Consider the following 24,162-nt stretch of genomic DNA (forward strand, 5'->3'; position numbering starts at 1 on the left):
GGAAAGAGCATAGCTCCTGTGCAAGATGCCCTCTCTTACCACGCCGTACTGTAAATTTCCTTGTGCAAGAGCAGGTGGGCAGTGTGGATGCTCTCTGGGTTCTTGCACAAGAACAGCTGTACTTGCACAAGAAGCTGCAAGTGTAGACATAGCCTTAGAGGAAACACTTCCCCCAGCCTCTCTGCCCCGGAGTTAATGTCACACACATTGGGTTAATGCAACTGCAGAATAGCTGCATGGGGGGGGGGGGGGGTTTAGTGGGGCCAAACTATTCACTGTTGGTAGGTGGATGGTGGGAAAAGTCCTTCTAGAGGGGTGACATGACACCTTTTACTTCTGGTCAGGTGTCCATCTTGCCCGGAGTGTGTTACCTCCAGAGGCGTGGCTGGTGGGGTGGGGCGTGGCTAATGGGGCACCACCAAAAATTGTACAAAGCTGCTGCCCATGGCTGCACCATTGTGCGTTTACAATCAACTCCCTCCTGTCGCTTCTTCTGGGAAGTTAGGAAGGGCATTTAGGGCACGCTGCAGATAGAGCCAGTGCGCTGAATTCAGACAAGCACCGCTGCCCAGAGGCTGGCAGGTGCCCAGCAGCGCAGCAAGGGCAGGCCCTGGCTCACTCACACTTGCAGACAGGGATCGCGCTGACACCCCACTTCGGCAAACGAAAGTACCCCAACACCCAGGGGCCTGTCCCCGGCCCAGCCAATCAGCAGCAGAGCTAGAGACTGAACCCAGGAGTTCTGCGTGCCGGCGCCAGCTAACCCCTTAGGAGCCAGGACGCGTAACCTGGCGCCGACCCCACCCCACCCGGGACCTTGTACAGCGGCTCCCCCTTATTACGCCGGGACTGGGGGAGCATCACGTGATGTGGGCGGGGCAGGAGGAGGAGCAGCGAGAGCTATATGATCCGCGCGGGCGGGGCCCGGCTTTGTGAAAAGAGGGAGGGGGGGGGCAGTCACGTGATTTCGGCGGCCCGGAGTGATCCGAGAGGCGCTGCGTGGCCGCCATTTTCCTGCGGCGCCCAGTGTGCGTGTGTCCCCCGACCCCGGCAGAGCGGAAGGAGCGAGGGGCGGGGGCGGGGGCTGGGGCCGAGGGCAGGAGGAGGGGGCCCTGCCCGGCTGACAGGGCCGTCCCCGGGGGCGGAGCCCCGCGCAGCTGCCCGCCGCGGGGCAGAGCGACTTGTCCGAGCGGGTCCGTTCCCCTGTCCCGTCCCAGCCCGGCGCCGCGCGGCCCCGCAGCACCATGTCCGGCCAGAGCCTCACCGACCGCATCACGGCGGCGCAGCACAGCGTGACCGGCTCCGCCGTCTCCAAGACCGTCTGCAAAGCCACCACCCACGAGGTGATGGGGCCCAAGAAGAAGCACCTGGACTGTGAGTGCGGGGTGGCGGCGGGCGGGGGGAGGTCCCCTCCGTGGGGTCGTGAGTAGGGGGCAGGCGAGCTGTTTCCCAGGGCTGCCGGGGGACAGTGAGTACAAGGCGGCCCCACCAGGGACCGTGGGGACAGGGAGCAGGAGAGCTTTCCCCTGGGGGCTGGCGGGGAAGAGAGGCGTTCCCTGGGGGCTGAGTACTGTCGGGAAGGGGGTAGGAGAGGTTCTGCCATGGGGAGAGGGAGGGGAGGCAGGAGATACCACAATCCTCAGGACTCCCGTGGGGGGAATAGGAGGGCATAGGAAAGGCTCCCCCAGGGGCCTTGGAGTTTGAGAGTAGAAGTGGGTCAGAGGAGATTCCTCCCCAGGGGTCATGGGGAGCTTGAGAGGGGCAGGAAAGATGTTCCCTGCTTGGGACCTGTGAGGACTGTGAATAATATGGGGAGGAAGGGGAATGTTTTCTCTCTAGGTGGTGTGGGAACACAAAGTATCAGGGGAGGGGGGAGAGTGATTCCTGCCCTGCCAGGGCCACCTCATCTGAAGAAGAAGGTTTTGCCCATGAAAGCTCATGATATCATCTACACATTTTGTTAATCTTTAAGGTGCTACTAGTCTATTTATTGTTTTTTAACTTTTTCATTCTCTTGAGGCACCTTTTCCCATAGATTCATAGGCCTGAGTGTACTGAGACTGGGCTTGCTTCAAGGGATTCTTCCCCTGACACCTTGAGGCTGTAAATATTTGGCAGACTTTCCTTCAGTCCTGCAGGGACTTCCTCCTCTCCCCCATTGCTCAGGACATGTGAATGATGAGTATCTGTGGCTGTCCTCCTAGGAACCATATACCCCATGTTTCTTGGGATTGTGGCAACTGATAGTATCTGGGAGGCTCCCCCATGATTCTTCTGCAAGTGCTTTGTCAGCTGGGGTGTCATGCTGTCTGTTTTCCCCCTCTGTTTAGAGTAGGGATGTTAAACATTGTTTAATTGAATAGTCAAATAACCTTATGCATTCTTATTGATCAGTCGACTATTTTGTCATCCCTGGGGGCAGAGCCGGCAGCCAGTGCACTCTGGCCTCACTCCCAAGAAGACCCTTGCCACTCTGCACTGCTGCCACTGTATCAGAGACAGCAGCGCGAGGTCTCTGATGGGAGCTGGCCCACATGGGGAGCCAGTTTAAAAACCAGCTCCTCTTATGGACTGCGGCTTGTTGCCCTGTGCTGCTGCCTATGATAAAGAGGCAGTGGCGTGGGGTGGCCTGAGCTCCCGGACCCAGCGTGAGCTAGAACTGAGCTGGGCTGCCTGCCTGCCTGGCTCCTAATATGCTTTAAATGCAGAGCTGCAGCAAGGGGTAGGTCCCGGACCTGTCACAAGCCAGGACTGAGCCTGGTTGCTGGGCAGCCTGCTAAAAGATTTAGTGGCAAGTGTGTGGGTGGGAAAATGTGTAGTCTATAACATTAACCTATAAGCTTTTGCTTATTGGTTAATAGACTACACTTTTACATTACTAGTTAAGACCTCATGCTGATGGTTACTGAGAGGGTAAGGATGTCTATGGCTCTGTCCTCCACTCTCTTCCACCCTAGGGCTACGGGGACTTTGAGAACCTGTGGGGTTGTGTCCTCCAAGATGACAGTAAAATGGTTCTTCATAGCCCCTTTTCACACAAGCAGAATATGAGTTGTGGCCTATAAATGTGTTAGTAGCTGAGAGATCAGCTCCTATCTACTGGAAATCTCAAAGGGGTAGTTGTGTTAGTCTGTAACTAAAGAAACTTAAACAATGAAAGGTCCTGCAGCACCTTAGAGGCTAACAGAAATATAGATAATATTAATATAGAAATATAGCTTTTGTGAGCCCAACCCACTTACTCATATTTGTCATCTGAAGAAATGGGTTGTGCCCACGAAAACTCATATTATTTTTTGTTAGTCTCTAAGGTGCTGCAGGACCATGCATTGTTTTTTATCTACTGGAAGGACGTTCTGTCCCCAACTTTCCTCTCAGGATATTTGGAGCCAAGAAAAAGCAAATAGTCTGAATGTACAAGGGAGTTTCCTTACCTACACAGCTTGTTGGAAGGGCCCATTTCCTCTATCACTCTTGCAGTACATTCCCTAAATCCCACCCAATAAAGGGGTCATATGTATTGAGTGCCTGAGAAGTGGATTCTTCTCTCCCAAAAGTTCCTCCTCCTTCTCTCCCTGCCTCTACTTTCCCATGAGGCCATGGTGACTAAGAAAACTCATCTATATTGTGAATACCTAGGGGAGTGGAGTAGAGCGCAGTGGACTGGGGCACTGTTACTTCCCGCTGGCACAGTGAATTAGAGCGAAGTGGCACAAGCTGCTACATGTAGTGTTCTGCTTTCCGGGTTCCCACCGCTGCAGTGAGTGCAAAGGAGTGGGGGATGCTAGCTCCTCAGATCATACCCCAGGCCACCCTAGTAATGTAAAAGTGTAGTCTATTAACCAATATGGGGGATTGTCCTGTCCGTAGAACAGTTGGGACAGCATGGGGCTTCGAGTGGCTGCCCTGAATCATCCTATGGATGAGACAGCTCTGGCCAACAGCATCCATTCCTGAAATCACCCCCTGGTTATTCAGTGGAAGTACAGCATGCATACTAGGGACATCTCTCACTTCTTGCTCCCGCCCTTGCTGCCTCTGTATCAGAGGCAGCAATATCTATATCAGAGCAAGGGGCGGGGGAAGCAGGAGCCAGTGCTGGGGGGAGCTGGCTTAAAAGCCTTCCCCACACTACCATCTTTGGGGGGGGGGAGGGGAGGGCAAGCCTTTTAAATGTATTAAGAGCTGCCTGGCTCTTACTACATTCAAAATGCAGGACAATGTAGCACTTTAAAGACTAACAAGATGGTTTATTAGATGATGAGCTTTCGTGGGCCAGACCCACTTCCTCAGATCAAATAGTGGAAGAAAGTAGTCACAACCATATATACCAAAGGATACAATTTAAAAAAATGAACAAATATGAAAAGGACAAATCACATTGCAGAACAGAAGGGGGATGCGGGGGGGTGGGAAGGGGGAGGAAGGAAGGTAAGTGTCTGTGAATTGCTGATATTAAAGGTAGGGAGAGTGGGATGTTTGTGAGTTAATGGTATTACAGGTGATAATTGGGGAAACTGTCTTGGTAATGGGTGAGAAAGTTCAAAGACTTGTTAAGTCCTCGTTGGTAAGTGTCGAATTTTAACATGAATGACAGTTCAGAGGATCACTATTCTACATTCAAAAGGAAGAGGTGCAGCGAGGTGTCCCTCTCCCATTGTCTAATTGAGTAGTCGATGGAAATTCCATTGACTACTCGACTAGCTGATTACAGGTGGCCCCCAACTTGCAATGCGATTGGTTCCTGGGGAAGCGTCGCAAGTCAGGGGCATCATAACTTGAACTGCATTTACGATAGGTGCTGTGTACCATCATAAATGTGGGCCGAGGACATAAGTTGGGGGGTTTGGGCCCCTTCTGCACTTACAAAATGGTCGTAAGTGCAGGGGATCACAACTTAGGCTGTCGTAAGGCGCGGGTTTTCTGTATTCTCAATTTAGCATCCTTAGTGCAAACTTTGAATAGCTCAGCCCTCTCCCTTCACCTCAATTCATAAAAGCGTAGGCCCACAAGAGATACACCAAGAATGATAGGTATGTCCCTAATAAGTCCTCTCCTTCCTACCATATACTTGTGATACTGTATAGCCATTTGTGGAGGGAGCATTCTTCTTCCAAAGCTGTAATATTAACTGAATTTGATAGACTAAGCAGTTCATTGTAACTTCATACTAGGCATCTCAGTTCAGATCCTCGATAGTGCAATAACACACATAATAAAATCTTGTGCGCTCCATACAAACAAAGACAATATAAATGTGGGATATATTACATTTTAAGTATAGTGGGGGAGAGAAGAAATATTTTCTCCATTATAAAGATGAAGATCTGAGGTACAGAGATGAAGTGGCTTGCTCAGGGTCCTATGGGAAGTCCGTGGAAGAGCTGGAAATAGTATCTATTTCATGAGTTCTAGTCCACTGCCATAAATATAACACCAACCTTTCTGAAATAGAGCAGCAAAGAAATTGGTCAGTTTTAATGCGTCAGTAACTGGTTTGTTGTTTTGTTCTGACAGATTATTTTTGGTGATGGTAAAGTACTTTACCAGCTTCATTTTTCAGTGTAGTTCATTCAAAGATTTCTGAAGATGAATTGTTATTATAGTTGATTATTATGCAAGTCTAGGTAATTTGCATTGTTGACTTTTTTGAGCTACTCTTCGATCTTTTCTGGATTCTTATATGATGCTAGCTTTGTATCACTCTTTCTAGATTTTTTTGTGGACTTTTTCAGGGTCATCAAGTCTTGCCTTCATCACAGTACAAGAACTGGCTTTCTTGCTCAAATCACCAATGGGTTATTTGGTTCTGCAGCTGTTGTCTTTATCTTGTATCAGTTCTCAGCTTCTTTTGATTTTGTGCATCTTACTTCATCTGTAGAACACAGCTGTGTTTATGCCAGGTGCCTTCAGACTTCTGATGTCTCCTTCACTGACCTTTGTCTTTGAGCTACAACATGGTCTAACTTTTAGTAGGGTCATCATCAACTTTAATATATTGTGCTGTTCAAGCAAAGCTGCTAAGGAAAGGTTTCCCACATTCCTTTGCAGCTTAGACTACATGCCTAAGTCCATCGGTAGCTCCTGATTGAGAACTGTTTCTTGTATGTTAATTTATATGATAAGTAAAAGTTTAGATTTAATGAGCTTGTTTTGAATCAATTTTATATTTGGAGCACTAGGTAACTGTACTTTCTATGACACATTACAAAAGGTATGCTCTTTCCCATCTGAAATGTTGCATTTTATAAAAACTCCATGTTGGAGCTCATCAGTGACAGATACTACCAAATTATATTAGTAAAATGTTGGAGAGTTCATAGGTGCATTCCGTTACTAAAAAACTTGAGAATTTAGTCTACCCACAAATGGTATGCTTTTTCTAAAGCACACACGGAGATAGTATTTGAATGCTTAGTATTTCTTTAAAAGTTTGATCTTTTATCAGCAGTTGGTCAATTTATGCATAAATCATAACAAAAGTTAGACTAACCTGTCCCAATGTAGTCCTCTTAAATTTGTTTAAATTGTGCAGGTACTCTGTATATGTGTACTAGCTCTAGTACAGTGTGCTTGTTAGGAATCTTGGAAGTCCCCTAGTAGTTAAATAACAGATGTTATATTGTTTACCATTTCCAAATGGTTCCAGTTTAAGAATCACATCCCCCTTTACCTTGCTACAATCCATTAAGCTGCCAACTATTTAAAAAAGGCAAAATACTTTGCCTGTGTTACAGTACTTACTTTGTGAATCTCCTCTTTTGTGATAGCATGTTAACTTTGTGTTTTAAGAATGATTTACTATATCCATTCTTACGCATGATGTTCTCAAGATCCCTCCAGTTTCCTACTAATTTACGTTTTTTCTTAAGAGGAATAATAATTTGGGACAAAATATCTTACTGGCATAGCACAGGGAGATCTCTAAAAGTTTAAAGTCACGATAATATCAGATTTGAAAGAAATAGCTAAGCAATGAATGTTTAGCTAAATATAGATGAATGCATGGCTACAGTACAGCATAAAAATAAATTAGTCAAAGTTAACTTGGCATCACATTGTTTTCAGTTTTTTCTTGATATTTCGCATGTGTTGTGTGAATTGTAAAACATAGTTCAAGCAATTCTGATGGAATCTGTAATACATTTTTGTGATTGTGACTGACATTGTATGTTAGGTGGTGGTTGAATATTGATTGCCATGCTCTGACGTTTTGTTTTATAGAAGTGTTCTTAGAGATAGTGTCTCAGTGCATATTTTTCTCTTTGGTCTGTTATGACTAGTGGTCAACCAGCATTGTCTCTGAACCGTTTTAGTGTTGTTAATGTGGTACTCAAGTCTGTTAATAGAAAATTCATGTTACAGGATGTTTGCATCAGGTTTGCTATTGGAAGTATAGAACAGTCACTTTGAAGTAATTAATGTGCTTTTTTTAATTGAATTTTATTTAGGCAAGCTTTTCACAAACTAATGTAACACACACAGGAAAAATATACACCGAATATACCTTTGATTAACCCTCCCTATAGTTATTTTCTTGAGTAATGTCCATATGGACCATTAGCTGTATTAAACCCAATGAAAATATTTCTTCTTTAATGAAAATGACAGCTTGTAGAAACCTAAGGCCTGAAGTGACTGGTTCTGCTACTCCAAAAATAACTCAGCCCCTCAGTTTGTAGAGCATAGTATTAGAATATATACCAGAGGGAACAATGCTGCAGCAGCTGGAAGATGGCGTAAAAGGCTTATTAGGTGCCCTCAATCTCTAACTCCTGTGGTTTTTATTTTGCAATTAGTATCAGAAATGTTTTCAGATTGGTCACAGTTAAGGCTACAATTTAGTCATGGGTATTTCTAGTAAAGATAGTGGATTATGTTCCCCTGACTAAAACTTGGAGGGGAGGAAGTAACTCAGGGGCATGCCTTGGGTGCTGCTGCAGGTGCTCTAGGGCAGGGAGTGTGCAAGGGACTGGGGCAGTTTCCTTATCTGGCTCCTGGGAAATAGCAGTCTTCAGCTCCTAGCTCTACTTGCTGCCTCTGCTCTGCACCAAGCCGGGTAAGGAGACGGGGGCAGTGAACTTCACTATGAGCAGTGGCTGCAGCTGGCCCAGGGGCTGTTCAACTATCAGGTGGCACTCAGGCCAGGCACAACCTCTGCTGCAAAAGTTACGGAACTCACAGAATTCATGACTTCCTTGATGAACAAGGGACCTTAGTTACTGTCCTGCAAATGACACAGAAAGGTCAAAACTTTTAGAAAGGGGGTTCCATCTTGAATCTAAATTCAGATGATTTGGTTCTCCCATAAAACTTTCACTTTCTGATACCAGGATTAGATTTTCTGGCAGCATTGCTTTTTTGGACTGAGCTTTTTGTAACTTTTCCCTTTTTACTTCTATGTGCTTCATCCTCACCAAAAGAAAAGACTTCAGTTTTTCTTACCCCAGAAACTCTTAGGCTACATCTAGATTACATCCCTCTGTCAACAGGTTTACAGGATCTTTTGAAAGCCTGCCTGCGATTTTTCAAAAGAACCGCATCTAGACTGCGGTTTTACTTTCAAAATGGCGCTTATTCGAAGGAGCGCCATGATGCAATTATGCAAATGGAGTGCGGGATATTTAAATCACCGCTTCATTTTCACTTTTGAAGTGTCTCATTTACATCCCTCTGTTGAATGAGGGATGTAGTCTAAACACAGCCTTCGTGTACATACAGGAAGCTTTACCCAGCATTGCTTGTGTCCTTAACTCAATTTTTGTTTTTTGGAAAATAAAATGAACATGCTTCATTTGAATAATTGCTTTGGGGTGAGGTTGGGAATTAGAGGTTTAGTATGCAAGCTGCTCTTGGGAAAGAGGGTTATGCTAGCCATCTCTCATTGTTGCAGCTTGTGATGGTGTAAAAGTGCAAACTATTAAGTGATGAGCCTGGGCACATCGGTTAACCTTCATGCTTACATTCAGCCTCCTCTTCCCCGATACAGCCCAAGACAGTGGGTAAGGGAGGGCAGGCAGAGTTGGTGCTTGTGGTTGAGCAAACTTGTAAGCAGGCTCTCCATAAGCACCGGCTCTCTGGGAGCTGCCTTATCCTGCAGGTAAACGTGTAACCACTGAAGTGCCTCTCCATGGCTGCTGCTCTTCCAGCGGGCACAGCTGTGATGGGTGCATGTCTCCTGGCTGGGGCAGGTCCAGGTTTGTCTTCACCCTGCAGTCCCTACTCAGACGCTTCAGGGGGTAGACAAGTTAGTCTGTGCAGGATAAACTTAAAAAACAACAAATAGTCTGGTAGCACTTTAAAGACTGACAAAACATGTAGATGGTATCATGAGTTTTTGTGGGCACAGCCCACTTCTTCAGATGACCAGAGTGTTGGATGTCCAGAACTTTTAAATCTTTAGACATAGAAGACTTACCAGGCATTGTCTGGGTCCTTCAGGAAAGGGAGCTGGCAGTGTGGGGGGATGCGGGAGTCAGGGCCTTGGGATTTTGGGAGCTCAGGGCAGGAGACTGGCAGTGGGGGGGGGGTTCTGGAGGTGCTTGCCCATGACTCCCTCCCTCCCCTCTTGGCCCGGGGGTGGAGGGCCACAAGGAGGCTTTTCTCCCTCCCTCCCCACTCTCTCATTCCAGTGCAGGAGGGCAGTGGTGGCTGTCTCCTGGGTAGGGGGGCCCCCACTTACCTGGTCTGGTGGTAGACAAGATGGTGAGCCCTACCTTTCCACTCTCTTGATGATACATCTGCCTGCAGCGATCACTCTGCAATATAGCTCTCCCCTGTGCTCTCTGCCCCCGGTGGTGACTGTGAATACTGTGTCCCTCCTCTCTCTCTTCCCTTCCTTTCCATATTTTGGAAAACAATCTCATTCCCTGTATTTGCCATTTTCCTGACATAAAGAAACCCTGACCTTGCTTTAAGTTAGGAGAAGAGGAAGCTGCATACCAAATTTGGTGGTCCTAGCTCTTACTGTGCAGGAGGAGTTCTTGAACAAACGGACTCACAGACAGACAGATGCACATTTCTAAAAATAGATAAGCACCTGTTTTGCTTTCTACAGTAAACTTCCAATAATACAGCATCTTTAGGACCCAGGGGGTGCCGGATTATCAGATATGCCGGACTATCGGAAGGGGGGGGCTCTGAGGGGTCTAGGGTGGCGTGGGGAGGATGCCACCCCAGACCTCTCATAGCCCCCCCTTCCGATAGTCCGGCTCTGCCCCAGGCGTCCCTGATTCAGCCGTTGCTGGACAGTTTCAGCAGCAGCTGAATCGGGACGCCTGCGGCAGAACAGCTGGGGTGCTACCGGGTTGGTCCCACAGTGCCAAGGGGCAGCGCTACGGGACCTACCGGCAGCACTTCAGCTGCTTTGCCCCCGGCTTCCCCGATTCAGCTGCTGGTCAGTTTCAGCAGCAGCTGAAACGGGGAAGTCGGGAGCAGAGCACTTCCGGGTTCCTGATGGTGCCGGACCCTCAGATGCTGGACCAATGAAGTTTTACTGTAGTATTGGAAGTGCTAAAGTTAACGTCTTTTAAAAACACTCTCTGGTATTCTCTGTATGTATATTTACTATGGTACTTGGTGGTAGTTTCCAGTTTAGCTACTACATGTTCCAAATGTCTAAGGGCGCCCACAGTGTCAGTGGATAGCTGTCATTAGCAACCGTTGTGTGACAGGAACCACAGCAAGGTGATATGTGCTCAAGAAGCAATTCTGTAGTCTGAAACAAACTCTAGTACTTGTTAGGGTTGCAAAAGTGTAACTATTTAAATGGTTAACTGATAAGCATAGCTTATTGGTTTCTGTTACTGAGGAGCCTGCTATCATCCTGTGCTGCAGGCTTTGTAGTATAAAGTTACACAATAGAGCCCTCAGTGCAGCTGGCTCCCTGGAAGGGGGGCCAGGAGTTGGTGTGCTGCACGTTCTGCAGTATAAAGCTTATAAATAAGTTTTATACGGCAGAGCCTGTAGTGCATGTAACTGCTAGGATTTTTAATGGTTACACAGTTACAGTATTAATTTATGTACGCATGCACGCACTAGGTTTTTCCCCTAACATCATTGTAATGGATTTAGTTTGAACATGATGGAATTTCACAAATATAATTAATATTGTTGGCTTCTAATCCGCATAATCAGTTAGCATTTGTTTTATGAGAACAGAATCTTTTGTTAGTGAAAACAACATCCAAACATGATAACCCTTACTTGCGTGACAAGCTATAATCCTGTTTTGTCAATTTACCCATGTTGAGGTAAGAAAACTACTTTTTCAGCATTAAAATCAGCACAGCATACAAACTTAGCAACAGCATTATTCCTATTTGGCTAGAAATTAGAGGAATTTTAATGCAAATTGTGAAACATCAGTTTTAATAGTGATAGAAATGTAGCCGTGTTAGTCTGGTGTAGCTGAAACAAAATACAGGACTATGTAGCACTTTAAAGACTAACAAGATGGTTTATTAGATGATGAGCTTTCGTGGGCCAGACCCACTTCCTCAGATCAAATAGTGGAAGAAAATAGTCACAACCATATATACCAAAGGATACAATTAAAAAAAAATGAACACATATGAAAAGGACAAATCACATTTCAGAACAGAACGGGGATGCGGGGGGTGGGGTGGGTGGGAAGGTAAATGTCTGTGAGCTAATGGTATTAGAGGTGGGGAAAGGTAAATGTTTGGGAGCTAAAATTCGACACTCTACGCGTCGGTCTCAGCAAAGACACTAACTATCTTACCCATTACAAAGATAGCTTCCCCAATTATCACCTCTAATACCATTAGCTCCCAGACATTTACCTTCCCTTTCCTTCCCCACCCCGCACCCCCTTCTGTTCTGAAATGTGATTTGTCCTTTTCATATGTGTTCATTTTTTTTTAATTATATCCTTTGGTATATATGGTTGTGACTATTTTCTTTCACTACAGGCAGTCCCCGGGTTACGTACAAGATAGGGACTGTAGGTTTGTTCTTAAGTTGAATTTGTATGTAAGTCGGAACTGGTACATATTGTAGGGGGAAACTCTAGCCAAACATTTCTCCAGAGCTCAGTTTTATTCTCCCACACCTCACTTCCCTCAGTCCTTTATTCTCAAGCTGAGGTGTCTGCTGAGAAAAGCCGCTCCGCGTCTCCCTGGTCTGCTGGGGGGGGAGGGGGCGCTAGCTTTGCGTCTTCCTGATCTGCTGGGGGGAAGCAGCTAGTACGGGGTTGCCTCACCCTGTTTGTAAGTAGGGATCCGATGTAAGTCGGATCCATGTAACCCGGCGACTGCCTGTATTTGATCTGAGGAAGAGGGTCTGGCCCACGAAAGCTCATCATCTAATAAACCATCTTGTTAGTCTTTAAAGTGCTACATAGTCCTGTATTTTGTATCAGTTTTAATGAAAATTTGCATTTATTCTATATATTTGATGTAGACATTATTAAAATGATGTTTTTGTTTTATATTATCGAACATGTTTGCTAACGATTTTTGGCATTTAATGTTCATGACTCAAATGATCTAATTTTTACAAAATGTATATGAAAAATGTTTTCATTAAACTTTAAACAAAATCCAATAAAGCAACTGATTTGTTCTGAGCTAAAGATTGTGCTGTGATGTTTACATCCCAAATATTGCTGCTTTGAGAACATGACAGTAAAACTTTCAGAGCCCACAATGAAAGATACAAAAAAGTTTTACTAAATTTCAGATTACACACACAAATAAATATGAAACATCTACTGAAATGGAATGCCCCATAAATGACCATAATTCAGCAGCAATTTCTGTAATATTTCATTAGCTTATTAATGTTTACATTCAGAATATCTAGACAGACAAATTCATATTTTGATACTAAAGTAAAGCTGCTATGTTAAAAACCCCATTTATAGTCCCATTTATGTTAAAAACCCCATTTATACATTTGTAGTACAGTATAGTTATTTGCAAAATTATGCAACTGCAGACTCTTCTTTGCAGTTTCCAGTGGAGTAAAGCTTGTACTTTGCTTCACTATGTTAAAGATTTCTTCTTTGATGTAACTGTAGCATATATGTGTAAGGATTTAGTACATGGTTTTGTATTGCATGTTTTTCTTTTTTGCCGTAGGAGTAACTGATTAAATTACAAATTGATATCCGCATTTTCACTGACGAATAAGTGGGTCATTATTAAATTAGAATCACTTTTATTTTCCAAACATGTTAACTGCCAAGAGAAATAGTCATGAGCTACACTTATGGCTGTAAATGTCAACCAACTGTTCCATAAGATAGATTTCCAGTTTCCCAGTTTCCTTGGCTTTACTTTCTGCCATAATATTTATTTAATGCAAATTGATGTTGTGTCTGCATAATTAAACCAAGAGTAAAGGCAGTGTAGCTGTGAGTTTAAAAAAATACTGTTTATAGCTCATTCTTATTTTAAACTAGAAAGAATCATGTGGGTACATGTTGTTTACATATATGGCTGACTATATTGCACACTAACAGGGCATTCCTAATTCTTTCTTGCACTAATATTTGTTCAAACTAACTTTACATTGGTATAAAAGCTGATGTAATAATGAACTAGACTATGCTTTTTCCCCTGGGATTCATTTTGCAGGTTTATGATTCATATGATTTGTTGTCTTTGTGTATTAAGGATGAAAACCTTTTTTTTATTCTAAGTAACACTAACTTTTAAAAAGTACAGCTAGCTGTTTGGGAAGTATGGGAATTACTATTTCATTCAACAAGATGAAAATGTATTTTTTAGCTCTTAATGTCATTATTTCCCCCTCTAACTTCAGTGTTAATTCTGTGTTAGCTAGTCTCAGATAGGGACACCTTTTTAATGGACAGCTTTTGGGTTTGAATTTCTGTGCCATGATTTGTAAAATGTCATCTTTTACTTTAATTAAAAATTGGTTAGTCTTTCAAATGACAATCCATGCCACTTGTCTATAGTGGTGAAAGACAGTAATTTTAATTTGGATAGTGATTTTTTTTCTAAATACTTTATTGCAATTGCAAATGTATGCATTATTCTGCCATCCCTAAACTATTGTATATTGCACTGCTGTATAACTAGCTAATTCTGAATTTCTCCTAGAAATGGCTGAATTTCAGTTGTGGATGTGATAGTACTGGAAATCTAATATCTAATGTTACAAAAAACCTGGATTTGTTTATAAATAGGGGCATAGTATTCACACTTAAGTGTGCATTCACCTTCAGTTTAAATTACTGTTCTGGAGAATTTTTTTCTTTTTCTTATCAAGTATTTGAAATGCACAGTAGCTCTTTCTCTTCTTGGATTGTAACATCTAATGCAAAAAATTAGAGCCAGGGTTAGTAGATCCATAACCATTGGAAGAACACAGAGTACTTAGTAAATGGGTGTGTAATTTTGGAGACAGGGGGAGAGTTGTAGAAGCTGAGGTATAATCTAGCATTTCTCTGCTTAATGTTGGCAACTGGAGCTTAAAATTTGTTTTGCATATACTCCACTGTTCATGATCACACACCACGGATTTCAGACTTCTTTATTCAGAAAATAAAAGAATATAGCTCAGAAAACCCTTTTTCAATAAATTAATGAACCATTTAAAAGTACAGTGTAAGTATTTTAAGACTCAGGATAGGCTAAGTAACTTTTATTTATTCATTCTTCATTGGTACAAAACATTTAAGCAAAGAATAAAAACAATAGCAGGCTACATAAAAGTAATTTTTACACTTTGGTAAATCATCATTTGTCCAGCTAACTCATGAGTTGGGAGAAGCAGATAACCTAGCTGAAAGTTTGAATGTCTGGGTCGGGTTGCTAGTTCTCCTTCCTTTTCTAGGGCTTTGAGGTTTTAGAATCTTGTTTTATCTCAGACTTACAGCCCTGGAAAGAGTAAACCATTCTAGCCTTGATGGATCTATCCAGATAGCTTCTTCCCTCACTGAGGACCCAACCATTGTTATCTGCTGTTTTTAAGGTGTGTTTCTGAGACTGTCTTATTTGTTTCATGTCCCTTGAATTTTCCCCATTTACAGCCTCTTTTGATTTTACTCCACAAGCAATACTGACAGTTTTTTCTCATATAGAGTAAACCTTAGTGAATGGCAGCTGCCAAGAAGTTTTGCTCACTACAGTGCATTCAATAGTTATATTTTTCTCACTGGCAGATGTTTTAATCATTTCAATAAAATTGAAAGTTAATGTAAACTTGTAGTAAGCTAACTTTGCCATGTAATGTCCAATTTCATGCAGACTTCAGAGCAGCACTGCCATATATGTTGAAAGTCCTTAGTTACTTTGTAGTAGAAAGAGCCTTTCAGCATGAGTGTTTTCAGAAACTGAAATGCTGAATCTATAGGGGTGCTTTAATGGTGCCTAATGCAAGAACTAAATCTAGGATCTTGGTTTATCTTTTTAAAATTAAATGTAAATAGTTCATTATAGCTTGCTTGGAAGAGTGCCGCAACCCACCTCAATTACAAGACACAAGTAAAATCCATCCGTGTGTGTGTGTGTGTGTGTGTGTGTGTGTGTGTGTGTGTGTGTGTGTGTGTGTGTGTGTGTATATAAATAAATATATATAAAAACCATTGCAATGTCAGTGATAGGGTTATTTGAGATGTTTGGACACAGTATGTTTATGAAGTTCCCCTTTGCCAAGCCTTTTCCGTTTTTGTAAAACAAAATGCAAATTGAAATAACTATAATTCTCCTCCTAAATCAAATAAAAATGAACGAATAGGTTTACTGAAAGAGATGGGGGACACTAATGGAAAGAAAGCCCTATTAGCATAGTGAAGGGCATAACTTGATCAGCTGTCTCCAAGATGTGTTTTTTCATAGGAGATGCAGATCCAGAGGCAGGTGAAGCTTTTGTGGGGCTCTGGGTGGGAGGAAGTGGTGACCTCTCCCCATCTCTTCCTCTTGCCGTCTACTCCCCAAATGCATGCTTCTGCCAGGGAACAGGGTCAGGGTATGAGGGCTTGATTCTCTCTGCTTGCCCAGTGTAGCTAGCAGGGAGAAGGGAAGCTTGATCCCAGCAGGAGCACTAGGTGGGTGGCATCGAGTAAGTACCTGCACTAGAACCCTGTCTCCCGGTAGGTGCATGAGGTGAAGTGAGCAGGGGCACCTAGTTGGCCAAGGCCTTGGGCATGGCTTCTGTTGGTCCAGGGACTAATATGCCACTTGGCAGGGCATATGCTTAAGGGTCTTGGTCTGAAACAAAAATCGCAATTTGTTTCAAATAGTAAGCCCAGAGCAAACCTTTTTAATTCAGCTACTTCCAAAACGTATCTTTCCTCCAGTAATTTTGAAAGGAAACTAAGACATCAAGTTCTATTCTGGATTACATATTAGTTGACAGAGGAAAATGTGTTAAATGATCCGTTAATATGGAAGGTTAACATAAGATCCCCCAAACAGGGCTAGTGTTTATTACTGAGATAGGAAATGGAGTGAAGAGACAGTATGGTAGCAAGTGAAAACCAAGGTAGAGGAAATCAAGATCATGCTGAATGGACAGAATAATTTGAACTGCACATAGGTAATGATTAGTTCTAAACTAACTACATTATCAGCAGAAAGATCTAGACAGCATTTTAGACAGTTCTGTGAAAATCTGTGTTTAGTGAGAAGTGGTAAAAATAAAAAAAATCAATTGTAAGATGTATACGCACTAGTATAGAAAGTTCTGCCATGACATCGATTGATGGTCACACTCACTTTAAATATTATTCAGTTTGGATCATCCCATCTGTAAAGCAACATAGTAGAAGTAAAGTATCCTGTGAAGGATGACTAAAACTAGAGCTGTGAGAAGACCTGTATGTGCTTAATTGTTTGGGGTAGGTGTGCACTGCACACCGTTTAGAATGGATATAAATGGCAGTGTAGACAGTGAGGCTTGGTAGGTTACCTACATAGCTCTCTACACAACCAAACACTGCCTTTCTGTAGAGTCCTGCTGCTTCCCCACTGCCAAAATCCTTCCTTTCTAGGAATGTGAATGACTAGTTGACTGATAAGCAAATGACTGTTCCTCTATCTGAAAGAGGCAGCAATGGAGAAAAATGGGGGCGGGGGAAGGCTTCAAAGTGGAAGTGCCACATGGAGCCCAGGGCATGGGCTGGAGCCCAGGCTCCATGTGGCACTGCTGCTTTGAAATGCCGTGGAGAGCACAGCATTTCCTGCTTGAGTCACCCTGCTGGCCCTCTGTTTCCCGCATCATTTATTAGATTGGCCAATTAATTTAATTTTAACATTATTATTCCCTTCCATAGGGAAGTATGCCAGTATGCCATAGGGAAGGCTCCTGGATGGAGAGGTATCCAGGAAAGGCTAAGGCAACACCCGGCTGCTGGAGCCTTTCTGTAGTTCAGAGAGTTCCTGAAGTCTTTTTTGCCACAAGAAAAGAGATTCGAGCACTGGGGAAAGGCTCTGACTCTCCTCTACCACCAGGGCCTTTCACTGATGTATGGGATCAGTCTGTTTTTGCTGCAATGTCCTGCATTTTTCCCCATGTATTACACATGCCACCTGTGGTGTGCAGTACACATAGCCGTAAATGATTAAGACTGCTTTATCTGGGGTCAGATTGGAGATGCAGACAAGTAGTCAAGATATCAAGTTATTTGGGTGCTCTTGTTTACTTGGAGCAGCTTCTCTCAAATAGTGAGATGGGAGTAAGCTTTTTACATTTGCCTGCCACAGAAACTTATTTCTCTCCAAAATAACACTGCTGGGAAGCTAAGACGTGAGATGTAATTCTTAATTAAAGAGTCACCAATGAAATTGAAAGGGAATGCATATGAGAATTTTTGAAAAATGTACTCTGTGGAAAAACATTTTTTCTTCAGTGTCAAAAGTGATTTAGGAGTTTGTCCCCTTGAAACAGTGGCATTTAGGCATCTGTGTGACCTTGGAGTCTTTGGGAAAGGTATCCATATTGAATAATTAAACTGGCAACCTCACTGACTTCAATTTCTGGCTGAGAGTTTTCCAGAGTTCAAAAGGATTAGACATGTATGAATTGTACGTAGTTACAGTCAACACTTCTAAGGTATATAAATTCCTGTTTCGAGACAACTGGATAATTGTCCTTCATGTGGGGTTTTACACCATTCTTTGACGTATATGTTACTGAACACTATGGATGTAAAATTTCTGTTTGGCTAATCGAATAGTCAATGCAATTTGCATCCATTATTCCATTAGTCGATAAAGGCATTTCTGCCTTTGAAGTGTAGCAACAGCTCCAGGACTGTTGCTATGCTTCAAAGGAGACAGTGCTGCAGGGATCACAGGGCCAGTAGGGGTATTAAGCAGTCCCCACTGAGCCTGTGCTCTCTGTGGTATTTCAAAGCAGCAGCGCTGTATTGAGCCCGGAATCAGCTGGGGACTACCCTACTGACCCTGGGTTCCATGCGGTGCTGCCGCTTTGAAATGCTGCGTGCTATAAAAGTTATGACACGTCAAACATCCTGATTCTTGAATTGTAGCTGCAGGTGGCATGTAGTTGGGTGTCTCAAACCTTTAGCTGGAAATGCCACCCAGTACTTAATGCTGCATCTTGCTAGCTAATTCTGTTCCTTATTTTTGGAATCTGTCTGGTGACATAATTTTTCCATTGCCTCTGTATTGGCTAACACTCAATTTTGGGCATGTTCTTTTGCCTTATGGGCAACTAACACCATTTGTCCCTATTGTAAACATAGTGGTCAGCACTCTACTTTCAAACAGATGTTTTATGAATTAGAAATCTCACTTTATTTATTTGATTTGCAGGTAGACCATATTTGCCTTGTTGTCATATAGTTCAGATTGTAATGTGGGAATACTAAACTAATTCAAGCAGCCATTATTGACCCTAACAGGGCTTGGAAACTGCTTGCATGCACTCATGTGTTATGCTGGCCCTTTTCTAAACCTCTCATATTTGTTCTCAGGAGCTTCAGGTTCTAGTTTTGGTGATGAGGATTCCATTGTGCTAGAGTCCAAAAAAGTCTGACCCAAAAGTTTACAATTTTTGCAATGGCACAGACAAACAAATGGAGGAGTACAAGGAAACATGAGAGGATAATGTTCAGCAGGATAGCCTGTGGTTTCAGCTCATCAGCAGCCTAACTCGCAGCATCACAGCAAATGTGGATACAGGGTGTCCCCGCTGTAAGTCACCCCGGATACATCCATTTTGCACTAAAGTCATTGACACTTGCATTTCAAGTCCTCCCATTCCCCGCTTTTAAATCCCTCAAAAAAAAAAATTGCGCAAATGGAAATCAACCACGGGAAAAAATTCCTTGCTTTCAGTTGTTTTGCTATAAGTCCAAGTTTTTTGGGATGTATCTTGGACTGTATACCAAGGACGGTCTGTATGAGGAAGGTAAGACTACCTTTGTAGATATTCACAGGTATCTTCTCACAGATATGATGAAGTTGACATGGAACAAAGCACAGAGATGTTAAAAAAAAATTGGCGAGAGTGTGATGACACGACTGGCACAAAGTTGATATTTTGATAGTGAACGAGGGATGATAGGATAGGCTGTGAAGAGCTTTGAAAGTAAAATGAGCAGTTTGGTATAGTAGAGAAAGTGAGAGCCAGTAGATTAAATTAAAGAGTGAATGTCAAAATTAACTCTGATTCCTTATGTAATAGAGGGAGGATCATAGATCTGTAATCATTTTATTGTGTAATGTATTATTTTGGTAATAAAAGTGGTGGCATTTGGGAAATGCCAGTTTTCCTGCCCAATCAAGGAATCACCCAGGGAACTGACCTTCAAACCCCTCTATAGTAAATATGGCATGAGATTTTTAGGTGTGCTGAATTTACTATTTTATTAAATAGTACACTTAACACACTGCATTAGTGCAGGTACGCTGTAGTCCTGTAGCAGTTCAATGAACATGCCTCTGAGAGATGACTGAATTGCTGGGAGGATCTTTCTTGCTGACATAGAGTTGTCTGTATGGGAGGATAGGCCTCTAACTCTGTAATTGAGGGGGTTGGATTTTTCACTCTGAGCGGCATAGTTATCCTGATGTAAGTTTGTAGTGTAGAGTAGATGTTATTTTACAGTGGCTAACATCGTAGAGTACTAAAGGCTTGTTCAAAAAGTTCCCATTGAAGTACATGTTAACAATTAGGCATGGCACACTTAAAAATTAAGACTAGCCTTGCTACATCAATCTGGACTGGGAAAAATTTATCACCGTGAGAAACGTAATTAAGTTGACCATTGGATATAAATTTTCCTAGCTAATGGAAATATTCTTCAGTTGATATCATCACAGGCTCTCAGCAAATTACAAATTACATTGATAGAAGGAGCTTTTCCATCTATGTAGGAAGTATTTACTCCATCTTCAGTGGCAAAGCTGCAGTGCCATATCTGTGTCACTTTAGTGAGTGTAGAGTGGGTATGTCTTTAGAAGTTATAGCTTAAATCGAGCATTAATTTTTGTGTCCACTGAAACGTGCTCTGATTTCATCTAAATGAGTGTTTTCACATATAAATAATAGTATGAAACATAAAATTTTAGATTGGACAACATTCTTCCTCCTTCATTCAAAAGAAAAACAATCAAGATACAAAGTATGTAATCACCCAATGAAAACCGATTGGGTATACAGTAGGGATATAAAATCCCTTTTAATTGGTTAACCAGTTCAATGGGAGGTTGTGGAGCAGCCTGCCCCTGCCTGCTGAGGAAAGGCTGCTTTGACTGGGCTGGAGTGTTCCTGCCTATGGCAGGCAGAGGGCTGCTTTAGTCCCTGCTAGTTAACCATTAACATCTCTAATATACAGCCAACAACTTATCAGTCATAAAAGTAACTTTAATATAAAACGAGTTTGGTTAAATAATGAGCCGGGGGGGGGGAGGGGGGGAGGCTGAATCTTATCTTGCCTGTTAAATTCTGGAAGATTTTGGGCTGTATTTGTTTTCTGTAGGGGCCCCTTAAACTTGATTTCCATTCACATTTTTGAGGCCTTTCCTCTGCATCCTTTGGACCCCAACTCTTGAAATGAAGGCAAGCAACACGGGAATGCAGGGGCAAGATTAGAAAGGCAAAGGCACAAAATGAGATCAAACTAGCTACAGGCATAAAGGGAAACAAGAAGACCTTTTATAAATACATTAAAAGCAAGAGGAAGACCAAGGACAGGGTAGGCCCACTGCTTAGCGAGGAGGGAGAAGCAGTAACAGGGAACTTGGAAATGGCGGAGATGCTCAATGACTTCTTTGTTTCGGTCTTCACCGAGAAGTCTGGAGGTGTGCCTAACGTAGTGAATACAAGCAGAGAGAGGGTAAGTTTAGAAGATAGGATACACAAAGAACAAGTTAAAAATCACTTAGGAAAGTTAGATGTCAGCAAGTCACCAGGTCCTGATGAAATGCATCCCAGGATACTCAAGGAGCTGATAGAGGAGGTATCTGAGCCTTTAGCTATGATCTTTGAAAAATCATGGCAGACAGGGGAGATTCCAGAAGACTGGAAAAGGGCAAATATTGTGCCCATCTATAAAAAGGGAAATAAGAACAACCCAGGAAATTATAGACCGGTCAGTTTAACGTCTGTCCCAGGGAAGATAATGGAGCAGGTAATTAAGGAAATCGTATGCAAACACTTGGAAAGTAATAAAGTGATAGGGAATAGCCAGCATGGGTTTGTGAAGAACAAGTCATGCCAAACTAATCTGATAGCTTTCTTTGATAAGATAACGAGCCTTGTGGATAAGGGAGAAGCGGTGGATGTCATATACCTAGACTTTAGTAAGGCATTTGATACGGTCTCGCATGATATTCTTATTGATAAACTAGGCAAATATAACTTAGATAGGGCCACGATAAGGTGGGTGCATAATTGGCTGGATAACCGTAGTCAGAGAGTTGTTGTTAACGGTTCTAAATCCTGCTGGAAAGGGATAACAAGTGGAGTTCCTCAAGGGTCTGTTTTGGGACCCGTACTGTTCAATATCTTCATCAATGATGTAGATATTGGGATAGAGAGTACTCTTATTAAGTTTGCAGATGATACCAAACTGGGTGGGGTTGCGACTTCTTTGGAGGATAGGGACATAATTCAAAATGACCTTAGCAAGTTAGAGAAATGGTCAGAGGTAAACAGGATGAGGTTTAATAAGGAGAAATGCAAAGTGCTCCACTTAGGAAGGAACAATCAGTTCCATACATACAAGATGGGAAGCGACTGTCTAGGAAGGAGCATGGCGGAAAGGGATCTAGGGGTCATAGTGGACCACAAGTTGAATATGAGTCAACAGTGTGATGCTGTTGCAAAAAAAGCAAATATGATTCTAGGTTGTATCAACAGGTGTGTTGTAAGCAAAACTCGTGAAGTCATTCTGCCGCTCTATTCTGCACTAGTTAGGCCTCAGCTGGAGTACTGTGTCCAGTTCTGGGCGCCACATTTCAAGAAAGATGTGGAGAAATTGGAAAGGGTACAGAGAAGAGCGACAAGAATGATTAAAGGTCTAGAGAACATGACCTATGAAGCCAGGCTTCATGAACTGGGCTTGTTTAGTTTGGAAAAAAGAAGATTAAGGGGGGACATGATAGCGGTTTTCAAATATCTAAAAGGGTGTCACAAGGAGGAAGGCGAAAATTTGTTCCTCTTGGTTTCTGAGGACAGGACAAGGAGTAATGGGCTTAAAGTGCAGCAGGGGAGGTTTAGATTGGACATTAGGAAAAAATTCCTAACTGTCAGGGTGGTCAAATATTGGAATAAATTGCCAAGGGAGGTGGTGGAATCTCCCTCTCTGGAGATATTTAAGAACAGGTTAGATAGACATCTGTCAGGGATGGTGTAGACGGAGCTTGATCCTGCCTTGAGGGCGGGGGGCTGGACTCGATGACCTCTCGAGGTCCCTTCCAGTCCTATTATTCTATGATTAATGACATACGGAGAACTCCGCATACAGCCCGGGGCCAGTAGGAAGTCCCACTGACTCCGGGCTGCATGTGGGTGATCCTGGGCTCCATGGCTTTGAAATGCACAAGAGCCCCTGCTGGGGACTCTTGTGCATTTCAAAGAAGGCACCCACATGCAGCCCAGAGTCAGTGGGACTTCCTGCTGGCCCCGTGCTTTATGTGGAGTTCTGCATTCTTCCTTTGAAATGTACAAGAGCCCCAGCGGGGCAAATGCTTATCGGATAGTCAACTTGTCTATAACATCCTGAACACAAATCAGATATTCAAAATGGTAACACACACAAACCTGTCAGGGAACATTTTAATTTGACTGGGTATGATGGAGTGTATCAACCCCACGCTGGCTTGAGGGATTAACCAGTTTGGGCTGACCACAGCAGAGGAAAGAGCTTCTGACAGTACCCCCGGAGCAGCCACCTCTGTTGGCCCAACGTCTGTGCAGTTCCCACTGCTGCAGCAGTAGCCACTGTGGCAAGTGGATGACTGGGAGAGCTATTAACCAGGAGGACACAGGTGGGGAATATACTGGCCAACAGCTGGGGTAGGAAGTAGCCCAAGAAGGGGAGCTGGAGGCCTCCCGGCAAGCTTGGCGTGTTTAGGGGGTACCTCCCACTGGGAGGGCCTGGGCTTCCCTACCCCCACTTCTCTTTACACCCGGGAGGGTGAGGTTGGGGGGTGGGGGGAGGGAAGAGAACCTATTGCAATAGAGACTTAGCCACTGGGCCTTATTGCCATGAAGATTGGAGTGCTATAGATTAGGCCACTAGGCCTTACTGCCCCCCTGCCTGGGGAGACTATAAACTTGGCCCCTGGGCCTTACAACCCTGCTAACAGGTTGCTAGAAACTAGGCTGCCGGACCTTACTGATTGAGGCACTACAGGCTAGGCTGCTGAGCCATAACACCCGGCTGATAGAGGCTACAGGGAGGTCCTTGTCAAAGGCTTTCTGAAAATCTAAGTATACTGTATCTGCTGGATCCCCCTTGTCTGCATGTTTGTTAACCCCTTCAAAGAACTCTAACAGATTAGTAAGACATGATTTCCCTTTACAGAAACCATGTTGACTTTTGTCCAACAAATTGTTCTTCTACGTGCCTGACAATTTTATTCTTTACTATTGTTTCGACTAATTTGCCCGGTACTGAAGTTAGTCTTACCAGTCTATAATTGCCAGGATCGCCTCTAGAGCCCTTTTTAAATATTGGTGTCACGTTAGCTACCT

At 43.4% G+C, this 24,162-nt stretch overlaps 1 protein-coding gene across 9 annotated transcripts in view; it reads left to right on the forward strand.

Moving 5' to 3' along the window:
• The first annotated feature begins 929 nt into the window (after positions 1 to 929).
• PICALM (phosphatidylinositol binding clathrin assembly protein) overlaps positions 930 to 24,162 on the forward strand; it is a 115,658-nt gene continuing 92,425 nt past the window's right edge. For 3 of the 9 annotated variants that reach the window (XM_075919404.1, XM_075919408.1, XM_075919409.1), the window contains exon 1: positions 932 to 1,374. In XM_075919404.1, the coding sequence (XP_075775519.1) occupies positions 1,245 to 1,374 (130 nt within the window). In that variant the 5' untranslated portion in view covers positions 932 to 1,244. Of the gene's footprint in view, positions 1,375 to 24,162 lie in introns of all 9 variants that reach the window. The other 6 variants (XM_075919407.1, XM_075919411.1, XM_075919406.1 and 3 more) reach the window with 5 other exon arrangements.

The sequence above is a fragment of the Pelodiscus sinensis genome, chromosome 1 (genome assembly GCF_049634645.1).
Source record: "Pelodiscus sinensis isolate JC-2024 chromosome 1, ASM4963464v1, whole genome shotgun sequence".
NCBI lineage: Eukaryota > Metazoa > Chordata > Testudines > Trionychidae > Pelodiscus > Pelodiscus sinensis.